Source organism: Mustela putorius, unplaced genomic scaffold (assembly GCF_011764305.1).
Source record: "Mustela putorius furo isolate JIRA1106 unplaced genomic scaffold, ASM1176430v1.1 tig00537227_pilon_pilon_pilon, whole genome shotgun sequence".
NCBI classification, from domain to species: Eukaryota; Metazoa; Chordata; class Mammalia; order Carnivora; family Mustelidae; genus Mustela; species Mustela putorius.
Genome location: NW_025422368.1, coordinates 23,403,292 through 23,414,741, shown reverse-complemented (window position 1 = coordinate 23,414,741; position 11,450 = coordinate 23,403,292). Strand labels below are relative to the sequence as shown.

The window sequence follows — 11,450 nt, the reverse complement described above, 5'->3', positions numbered from 1 at the left end:
GAGTGGAAGAGGGAGAAACCAAGGCTAGAGAAAGAAAAGGAGACTGGATCATGGACTGCCCGGAATGTTGGGACATGGTGAAGTGTCTTGTATTCTCAGCACAGGAGATTCATTTACATGGACTGATGTTCACAACATCTAATATTCACTCCAGCAGGTTAGGGTCTTTGAACTTCCTTCTGTAGACAATGGGGCATCCTTGTAAGTTTGAAAAGTTTTGATCCTATCAACTTTGTAAGAAGACAGTGCTGGTTTGCCATGAGGATGGTGAGTAGGGGGACTGGAAGGGTAGGGGACAATGATCAGAAACACTACAGAATGGAGCAAGGATAGTGGGCAAAGTGAGATAATAGAAGAGGAAGAAATATGTAGAGAAAGGAATAAAGAGTGACTCCAAGACTTGGTACCTGGATTCTTAAAGAGGTTGGTGAAGCCATTTGATGAAAATATGATTGCTAGGGCTGTCTGGCTGGCTCAGTCAGTAGAGCATGCAACTTTTGGTCTCCAGTGGTGAGTTTGAGCCCCCACGTTGGGGGTAGAGTTTACTTTTTTTTTTTTTTTGACATGAACTGAGCTGAAGGCAGATGCTTAACCAACTGAGTCACCAAGGTGCCCTGATAGAATTTATTTAAAAAAAAAAAAAAAAAAAGCAAAAGTTGATTTCTATTGGAAGCTGGGACATTTTTGACCTTGCATAGTTAGATGATTAGTGAGGAATGAAGTGATATGTTTTACCCTACTTAGCGTTTCACTGAATCTTTTCAGTTGTACTCTAATACCTTTTCCTGGTCTGAGCAGCTAGATATGAGGCCGCCCTTGCCCAAAGTAGGGTCAGTTAGGACCAAGGGCACAGAGGTCAAGTTAAAGAAAAAAAAAATGGCCAAACACAAGTGTAAATTTGAAGAATACTTTTTGAGGTAGTCTCTCTCTCTCTTTTTTTTTTTTTTTTCAAGATTTTATTTATTTATTTGCCAGAGAGAGAGAGAGAGAGCGCACACGCACAGCAGAGGCAGAGGGAGAAGCAGGCTCCCCTCCAAGCAAGGAGCCCGATGTGGGACACGATCCCAGGACGCTGGGATCATGACCTGAGCCGAAGGCAGCTGCTCAACCAACTGAGCCACCCAGGCACCCAGTCCTGAGGGAGTCTCTTTTAACCTTACCTTTTGTTCCTTTCCATCCCCGACTCTGAGACTGTTTTTTACTGATTTTTTTTTTTTTTAAAGATTTATTTGAGAGAGAGAGAGAGCATGAGAGAGCATGAGCAGGGGAGAAGGGTAAAGGGGGAGGAAGAAGCAGTCTTCCCACTGAGCAGGGAGCTCCAGGTAGGTCTTGAGGAGGGGCCTGAGATGGGGCTCAGTCCCAGGACTCTGGAAGAATGACCTGAGCCAAAGGCAGACACTTAACTGACTGAGCCACCCAGGCATCCCAATATGTTTTAACATAGCCACAGAGATGTACAACCATCACAATTTTAGAACATTTTCATCTCCCCCCAAAAGAAACCCTGTGTGCTTTATTTACCTACTCCAAGCCCTTTTTACCACCGGCCATAGATACACTTATTCTGGACATTTCCTATAAATTGAATCATATATGATCTTTCACTTAGCAGAATCTTTTTAAGGTTCATCCATGTTGTAGCATGAATCAGTACTTCATTCCTTTTCATGGTCAAATAGTGTTCCCCTGTGCTTATCTATTCATTAATTGATGGACATTTGGGAAATTTCCACTTTGGGCTTTTATGAATAAAGCTACTGTGAACATTTGTGTACAAGTTTTGTGTGCATATATAAATGTTTTCATTTCTCTTGGATATATACCTAGAGATGGAATTGCTGGGTCAAATGGTAACTTTATGTTCAACTTTCTGAGGAAGTCCTAAACTGTTTTCCAAAGCGCAGTGCCATTTTACATTTCCTCCAGCAGTGTTTGAGGGTTCCAGTGTCCAAGGAAAAACATTTATGACTTTGAGCAATAATTGTTGAGTATCCATTACATGTATGGCACAGCACCATGCAGTAAGGGCAACAATAGAATGAAATACCCAGATCCCCCAGATAAACAGAAACCTCCATTTCCAGGGTCATCATTTTGTTCCATCTGAAACTTTTAAATAGTTCATGTTCAGTGTCTCAGAGGCCTCAAATAATAGTACCATTTCTGTAGACACAGGAGGGTTTCTATCATGCAACAGGCATTTCCAAGTTGCTTAGTACCCTTTTCCAAATGAGAACATGGAACTTAAGAGATCTGTCAGCTGCATGGAAGGACAGTGACTGGGTCCAGTTTATCTCAGGACTTACAGGCTTTGCGGGGGCATTTCCTGGATTCTGGGTCTAACACTCTATTCTCTTCTTTCCTGCAAGCTTTTTAAGCATATACATTTGAATATGAAGCTTATTTTTCTTTCATATTCCATTATGTGATTATAAGTCTCAACCCAAACCATCAACGAACTGTAAGACATGTAAAACATCTCTGCACTATAATTTAAGTTTTGGTCAGGTGCACAATTTGACATACACTCCTCTGCAGGCGCAGCCCCCCTCCTCACCGTTTCTGGAGACCTTGCTCTGTGGCGAGTTGCAATTCTTTGATTAGTTCGCTAGTGTCATAACCTATGTTGAAAAGGGTTTGCCTTCTCCAGGTCTTCCAGAAAGGTAGGGCAAAAGACTTCTAAAATGATAAGAGGAGGGGTATTAAAGCACAGAGGTGTGGAAACGTGTCCAGCCACTACTACCATTTGTGACTGCTGGAGTTTTAACCGTCAGCATCTTTAAATTTAAACGTATGAAGATTTTCAGTGAGATGCTGACAATGGGCTCACGAGGTGGAAGGTTAAAACTGGCTTCGAGTTAAGGAAGCAACAGGAGGCCTGTCCTTGGAGACTAGCGAAGGTTCCCCACTACCGGTTGGCTACAAGAATTGCTGGCTCGGCCATGTGAGGTTTACCTCCATGGAAGTTCGCGTCCACCTGGACACCTACTGACAGGTCAAGTTTCACTAATGCCACATACTTGAGACAAAGCCTACATACTCCAAGGAACTACAGATCCATCCATCTTCCTCCCTTCCCTCCTCCCTCCCCCCCTCTTCCTTATTTTCTTTATTATGTGTTTATTCTTTATTTCCACCCCCCCCTTACTTCAACACCTTCCTCTGCCTGCGTCAGCAAATTACCCACCCCCACCCATGGTCCCCGGCTCCACCTTTTCATCTCCAGGCGTTTAGCTGGCTCACTCCACCGCTCGCGTCCTCCGCGCCCGGCCCAAGGCCAACGGTCACCCTCCCTGCCCCTTGAAAAACTAGGGGAAGACGTCTTGGCCCCGCCATCCCTCGCTTTCCCCGGCGGGGAATGTCGCACGCCAGGCCCGGACGCTCCAGGGCGACTATCACGCGCCCTCTCCCCGGCTCGGGGGCCCCGCTGCCCCTCCAGCGCCCGCGGTACACCACAGCGCGCGGCTTCCCGGGTGGCCCGGCCTAGGCACAGTCGCCCCGCCCGGGCCCAGCTCCTCCCCCGGCCGCCGCTCGCTGATTGGCCTCCCACCCCCTCTCCCCCGGCTCCTCTCCTCCCCTCAGCCCAATGGGCATCGCCACCTGGTCCAAAAATTCCCCCGAGGGGACCGAGGGGCTCTGCAACCACCAGCACCCGCCGGGCGGCGGGAACGGCCGCGGTGGGGGCGCAGAGCGGGGAGGGGACACGGAGTGGGGAGCGGAGGAGGCGGGAGGAGGAGCAAAGGTGTTGGAGAGAAAACTTCTGAAAGGAACAGGAAACCTGCCGGGGAAGCGGCGGCTGCAGTTCTCGCGCCGCCGGGGCTGCGCACGTCGCGGGGTGTCCGCGGCCGCCGCTGCGCTCCTGGCCGGCTCCCCCGGCGCGGGGGCCCGGCTGAGCCACGACACTCGGTCACTCGGGCCGTGCCCTTCGCCGCCGCTGTCGGCGCTGCAGCCGTGCGCTCCGTGCCGCCCCCGCCGCGGCGGCTCCCCAGAGAGGGCGGCGAGGGCGCAGGAAAGAGGAGGGACGTCTGCTTTCGAGCATGAAGCAGCATGTCTGATAAAATGTCCAGCTTCCTCTACATAGGGGACATCGTGTCCCTGTACGCGGAGGGCTCGGTCAACGGCTTCATCAGCACCCTGGGGTAAGCCGGGGGGCGAGGGCTGGGCAGCGCCCGCGCTCCGTCTGCTGAATCGTCCCCGCCCCTGCTCGCGCCGCCGCGTCCCCCAGCTTCCCGCCGGGGGGTGGCCGGGCCGCGCGGCTGTGTCTGCGCCCGCGGACAGCGCCGGGCGCTCGGCTCGCTCGCAGGAAGCTGCCCCGAGCGGCAACACTTTCTCAGCAACTTTGTAATCTCAAGCTCAGAGGCTCATCAGAAAAGGAGGAAGTGATTCGAAAGCCCGGAGACAGGCCCCGGGGAGAAGTCTTCGCTAGCTTCTCCAGGGGTTGTTTTCGTTAAAATGTTTGTTTTCCCTTAAAGGTAAAGCAAAACTGCACCTCTCCCCGGGTTTGCTAGCTCCCCACTCTCAAGCCCCTGTCTGTCGGGGCCGGGTTTGTGAGAGCCGTGGGTAAAAGTCTGTGGCCTCGGACGTGAAACCCCAACGATGTGGTCGTGAGCCCCGGTGTGGCTTTGCCCCTGCGCGGGTTGGTTGCTCACCGTCCCGTCGCCTCTGAAATAATTTCCTCTGGACTTCGCGCATCGGGGCGCCTCACGGGTAGTGGAGGGGCGAGTGCAGCGCCGTGACCCCCGGGGGTCTCTGAGGGCCTCTTGGGTTCTAGAACTCAGGCGTGCTTTTCTCCTTCCCGGGTCTTGCCTCACTGAAATCCTGAACCTCGCCTGGAACTCGGCCAAGTGCACGGCTCTCTTGAGATTCGAGTGATTTATGAGTGGGGGAGATATGTATATAAACATACCAAGTGCTAGTTGGTTGAATAGGACTTCCTTGATTACTAGCATTTTTCTCTCTGTCCTGATTGTGAATACAAGTTAGCAGTTTAAACGCACAAGGCAGTGTATTTCGATGCGCACACATTTTTCTGGGTTACCTTATGGCCTCAGTACTTCAGACTGCCCCGTCTACAAGATTTCAGGCTGCGGAACTGGTGTTTCCACTCCTGGCTGGTCACTGTTGTCTGCTGGTAGGTTTTAGGGCACATGACTGAACATGCAGTGTCCTTGGACCGTGACTGCGAGCCATATTATAACGGAGTGGTGCCTACACGAGGAAGTCACCTAACTTAGTACAGCGTGTGTTAATTGTTCATCTCCCCTAAGAGGCGAGAGAAGGGAGGGAGGAATAATTTAATGCCTTTAAGGTCAGTGTTAATTGTGAAACTGCAGTGTGGAAGAAAAATGTATCAGCAGCAACTGCCCGTGTTGGGTTTGTAAATCAGGAGCTACCGTTTGTTCCTGACACAGTTCACGGTGTGAGGTCAGTTTTGGCGCCCCCAACAACATTTTGTAGATGAACTCCGCTGCACTTCACCTTTTCCAACCATAGACTCTCTGGGTGGGAGTTTGGAAATGCTCCAGGGCCAAAATGTTCAGGGTCAAATCCTGGCAAATCCACCTGTGAATCTTATGACCCTGGGCAAATTACAGAATTGCTCTGTATCTCAGGTTCCTCCTGTCTAAAAATGGGAATACTACTGGCTTCTGCCTCATAGGACTGTGTTGAAGAAGGGAGTTATTATATGCAAAGTGCCTAGCCCAGTACCCGGCACCTAATAAACACTTATGTGTTTGCTCTTCTAATCATCACTACCTTGGTGACTGTGGGCAATAGTTACCCTTGTGGACAAAATAATGAAAAGGACTAGGAATAGAGTATAAAGCCTGGGTAAATAAAGGGCTATGTTTTTGTAGAGTCTTGTTCAGCAAAGTGATGTGTTTGTGTACCTAGACCCACATGGGGCTAGAGGTGAAAAATCAGGAAGCTACAACTGTAGCAGTTGTGGAGTCTCTCCTACTACTTTTAGAGATAAAGGAACTGAGGGGATGAGAAATGAAGAGACTTGCCTAAGAAATGGGGGACATTCATGCCTCAAGCTGGAACTGTAACCCTGTCTCCAGAGTCCCAGCAAAGTGTGGTTTCTTTGGTGTTACACATCATAATCTTTAAGCCTTGAGAAAAGTAAGCTCCTACCTTTAATGTAGCATATGTTTCTAAAAGTATTATTTGTATTCATTATTTCTTGCTGGTGTTTTGAAAGTTGGGTTTCCTTAGAATGTGCGTAGTATTATTTTCGGGTTAACAAACTGAGTCTCCTTGAGGTTAATAGGACAAGACCTCTGTGCAGCTCAGTTCTGAGGTAAGGAAGGTTCTTTACCCATCCTGCTCTTGGTGAAGCTTGGTGCTTTGATTGGATATTCTTTTTCTCTAACTGGTGGAGCTAGAAACTCATCTTAAAGTTTCTGATTTTTGTGTTAATTTTCTATTTGATACTTTGGATAGCATGATGGTTTTTTAAAATTCAGCCTAAGGGAGTAGTTAATGAGAACTTAGTTTACACAGCATTTCAAGGTAATTCTTGGTAAAGATATTTGTTTGCAAATGAACATTTGCTTTTAACATTAGTGTGTCAGGGAGTTTTGGAGGATATGCATTGTTATCATTTAGCTTTGGGGAAGTTTTGCAATAAGGTAATGAGTTTTTCTGCTAAAAAAAAAAAAAAAATCAGTTTCACTCCATGAGAGTTTAGCAGGTTCCTCTTAGAGGTACTTCCTACTGGAAATATGAGAGGATTTTCTTAGGCTATGTGACCCAGCTTCTAAGTTTGATTTTTCAGTCTGTGAGAAATTAGAATGCCCCAGTTGCAAAGATTTGCATTTCCTCTTTTTTCTCCAGTTATCCTTTAACCAATACCTACTTGATGTTTCTGAATCCCAAATTAATGCTGACTGAAGTATTGTTCTCCCAGCTTGTGTAGGTGCCAGAGGGGCCTAATATGTATTTTCTCAATTAACTTTTCATCTAAAGATTTATTTAGGAAACATTTATATCAATTTAAGGAAAATTGCTTTAAATCCTGTAGAATGATGCTGCTGCATATATTTTAAATAGTCTCTTTTGCTAATGGTATGTTTTAGGGTTGTCGTATTTATTTATTTATTTATTTGACAAAGAGAGAGAGAGAGAGATCACAAGTAGACAGAGAGAGGGGGAAGCAGGCTCCCCACTGTGTAGAGAGCCCAATGTGGGGCTCGATCCCAGGACCCTGAGATCATGACCTGAGCTGAAAGCAGAGGCTTAACCCACTGAGCCACCCAGGTGCCCTTGTTGTTTTTACTTTTTAAAAAGGAGGGAGGCGGGGCGCCTAGGTGGCTCAGTGGGTTAAAGCCTCTGCCTTCGGCTCAGGTTATAATCCCAGGTCCTGGGATCGAGCCTCGCATCGGGCTCTCTGCTCAGCCGGAAGCCTGCTTCCACCTCTCTCTCTGCCTGCCTCTCTGCCTATTTGTGATCTTTGTCTGTCAAATAAACAAATAAAATCTTAAAAAAAAAGAAAAAAAAGAAGGGAGGCACTAGGGATGCCTGGCTGGCCCAGTGGGTTAAGAAGCGATCAAGCGATCAAGTCCTATGCTGGGCTGCTTGCTCAGTGGTAAGCCTGCTTCTCCCTCTGCCTGCTGCTCTCCCTGCTTTTGTTCTCTCTCTCTCCCCCTGAATAAATAAATAGAATCTTAAAAAAAAAAAAAAGGGAAGGAGTTTGGGGATCTGCTGTACAATGTCAAATATAGTGGTAATTGTTCCATCTCCCCTTTTAAATTTTCTTTACCCTGAGACTTCCCCAGTCATTGCTGTATGTGACACTTCATATTTCTGGGTCCATCCACTTGACCAAATGGTTAGATACCATACAGTGGGAATGAGCACGGCAGAACTCCCAGGATGGGTGGGATAGAATAGTGAAAAGGTGTTTAACTTCTTCATTGTCTATCCTCCACACGATTGAGAAGTTAGCAAATGACACGTGTGATATGTGTATTTGTGTGTGTGTGTGTGTGTGTGTGTGTGTAAGTGATTGCTGGTTTGGTTTGAGGTTGCTTTGTAGGATCTACCAAGAATCAACACCTACTAGTTAAGGTCTCAGGAAGCCATCAGTGGCATCACTGATACAGTGGCCACAAAGTATCATCATTGTCTCTTAGCCAGAGTGACACAAGATTGTGTCCCTTATTTCTTACTTTCTGCTTGATTTTGGCCAATTCAGTGAACTTTTCTCTTCCCTCTTTCCATGTTCAGTGACGGACATTATGTAGGGTGGTGGTGTGTCACACAGTTTATAATTCTGGCTTCATTCCTCAGATGAATAAAACTGTAAATGAGTACCTTTTATTGTTCCCATTTATAGTCCCTTGAATTTGCCTTCCTGATCTTTTACTCTGTTTAACATTTTTGATATTCAAATACTTGTAAATTTGATTATTATCTTTTCTTCTTTTTCTCATTGAATTATGCGGCTCTTTTTATAGCTTTAAACATCTTTCCCTTCCTAGGACTGGCTGATCAGTGAAGAGTCAAGTAGATGACACAAGGAATGGTTATAGTCAAGTGTTATTTTAGAATAATTTGTAGGTTATCTTTAGTCTTCCAAATAGAACTCTTCAAGTTAACACCCAGTATTTCCTGCTTTAACTAGCTGTATAAACTTAGCTTTGTTTTGGCTAAGGCATATGTTATTGTGATAAAAATATCTAAAAATCCATTGAATATTTGCATGCGTGTTCACTGGGGAGGAAGAAGACAGTATAATCTTGAATACTCAGTTGTTTTGGAAAGTCTAAGGGTTAGTAGTGTCACCTTATGGAACTTGAAATCTGCTCAAGTACGAAGACAGTTTCTGAAGTGGTGAACATAAAGGCTATTTTAAGTTAAAATGTCAACTGTTTCTTAAACTTAGAAGTTATTCCATAAATAACATTGCAGCTTTTCCACCCTCTCTTGTGGAGAAAGCTCAGTCAGGTAAACAACCGTCTCTCCTAAATGCCCCTGATGCTTCTTCTGATTGACTAGAATTCACAGACAACTGCTTGGCCTCATTCTAGGTTTAATAGATACTTTTTTTTTTTTTTTTTTTTGCTTAGGTAGCACGTTTCATAATCTCATTTTCCCTTGGAACTGTTCTTGTACAGATGGAATATAGATAACTCACAAATATAGACAGAATACAATAGACTCATAATTTAAAACTCAAATCCCAGGCACAGGGTGTCTCTTCATATATAAATCTGGAAGAAGAAGTAATAATGGACTTTTATAACAAATTAATAGCATAAAATAAGAATGAATTTTACTTTTTTTTTTTGAACACCTGATCTTGGTAACAGATCATCAGATTATAATGAGAAGTAGAAGTTTAATGACCATTCATTCATTCATTCATTTATTTAGTAGGTAAAACTGTACCTTTCAAATGTATTGATGCCTTTTTTGTTTATGGTTCTCTTTCTTCTCCCATGTAAATTTAGATAGGAAAGTTTTAAAAATATGCCTTCAGAAAACCATAATTCTAGTTAAAAAATACAAAACAATATATATGGAAAATAGTGAAAGAAAATAGAATAGCATATTGGCAGTGGTAGAACTGCATGGTGAATGAATAGGTGATTTTCATTTTCATTTTTGTATCTTCTGTATTTCCCAGATTCTAGATATGTTTCTTTAATTAAACATCTATTACTGGTGTAGTCAGGAGAGTTAGCTAAATTGAAAGTGGTATTTTTAAAGATTCTTCAGTTTCTTATTACTGTTAGTCAACAGTATTCATCTTTTTTTTTTTTTAAATTAAGGATTTTATTTATTTATTTGTCAGAATGAGAGAGAGAGAACAAAAGAAAGGGACCACAAGCAGGGGGAGCAGCAGGCAGAGGGAGAAGCAGGCTCCCTGCTGAGCAGGGAGCCCCATGTGGGACTTGATCCCAGGATTCTGGGATCATGATCTGAGCTGAAGGGAGGGACTTAACCTACTGAGCCACTCAGGTGCCACAATAGTATTTACCTTATCAAGCATAAATAAAGTTTTGTTCTCCTTATGGTCACTGAAGGGAAACTACAAACTAGTTCAGTAGGTGTTGCTGAAATAGATGGTCATTCATCTATCATAAACAACATTTATTCCTTATTACTGGTTTTGAAAATGTATTATGAAAAAATGTTTGACCAGTAATGCTGAGCAATTCTTAATGATTGATTTAACTTATGCAGACTTATTTTAGAAGTCTGTTTATGCATGAAGTAAGAAGTGTGCAGTTTAGCACGGCCGACTTGTTCATGTTTGTAATCTCAGTAGTCACTATGATACTTTTAAATCCCAAGTCACCTTCTATAGGCAATAGTTTGTGAGGGATTTCTTTTTGTGTATGTATGATTGAAATGTTTTTGTTAAGTATCTTCGAAATGGATGGATTAGATTTTTTTTAAAGATTTTATTTATTTATTTGACAGAGAGAGAGATCAGAAGTAGGCAGAGAGGCAGGCAGAGAGAGAAGGAAACAGGCTCCCTGCTGAGCAGAGAGCCCTATGCAGGGCTCAATCCCAGGACCCTGAGATCATGACCTGAGCTGAAGGCAGAGGCTTTAACCCACTGAGCCACCCAGGCGCCCATGGATTAGCTTAAAATAAAAAGTAACAATTGGTTAGCAAGAGCTATTTTGTAGTTTATACCAACACATACCCACAGAAATCCAACCCAGAATTGAGAATAAATTAAGAGGTTATTAAAAAAAAGCATTTTAATCATAAAATTACAAAATGTACTTACATCATGAATCAAGTCCAGGTAATTTTCCTTGTGATGTGGTTTATACAGGAGCATGCTGCAGATAGAATCATTAATTCATTCAACAAATATTTAGTAAGCCCTGACTATGTGCTCGGGATACAGTGGGAAGAGATGCTAGATTTTTTTTTTTTTTAAAGAGATTTTATTTTTTTGACAGAGAGATAGAGAGCATAAGGAGGTAGAGGGAGAGAGAGAAGGAGGCTTTCTGCTGAACAGGGAGCCCGATGAGGAGCTCCATTTCAGGACCCTGGGATCCTGACTTGAGCTGATGGCAGACGCTTAACGACTGAGCCACCCAGGTGCCCCAGAGATGCTAGATCTTAAGTGTTTAATTATCTCAAAAACTAAAATTATCTTTGGGAATTTGTAGTATGCGATTTCCTTTGAGAGCTTGTCTAGGATCTATGGGACTAACGGTATTGACACCTTCTTTGCTCTCCGTGCTAAAAATGCCACAAGGTAAGGAACTGTCATTTTTATCTTTGTATGCTTAGCACCTCACACGATTCCTGCTTAATAAATATTTGTGAAGTAACTAGTGGTTACCAGTTACCATTAGTAACTAGTGATGGAGGTAAGGCTGATATTGAATAACCACAACATGAGACAATTCTTTTCAAATGTCATGAAGATGATTAAAAACAGTATCATAAAGAAGTCAGAAGAGGATTCATTGCTT

General features: G+C 44.1%; 1 protein-coding gene across 1 annotated transcript in view; it reads left to right on the top strand.

Annotated features, from left to right (window-relative positions):
* Window positions 1-3,748: 3,748 nt before the first annotated feature.
* The window catches only part of ITPR2 (inositol 1,4,5-trisphosphate receptor type 2), a 502,669-nt gene continuing 494,967 nt past the window's right edge, over window positions 3,749-11,450 (top strand). The window contains exon 1 of the mRNA XM_004776400.3: window positions 3,749-4,139. Within this exon, the coding sequence (XP_004776457.1) occupies window positions 4,048-4,139 (92 nt within the window). The 5' untranslated portion in view covers window positions 3,749-4,047. The remainder of the gene's footprint in view (window positions 4,140-11,450) is intronic.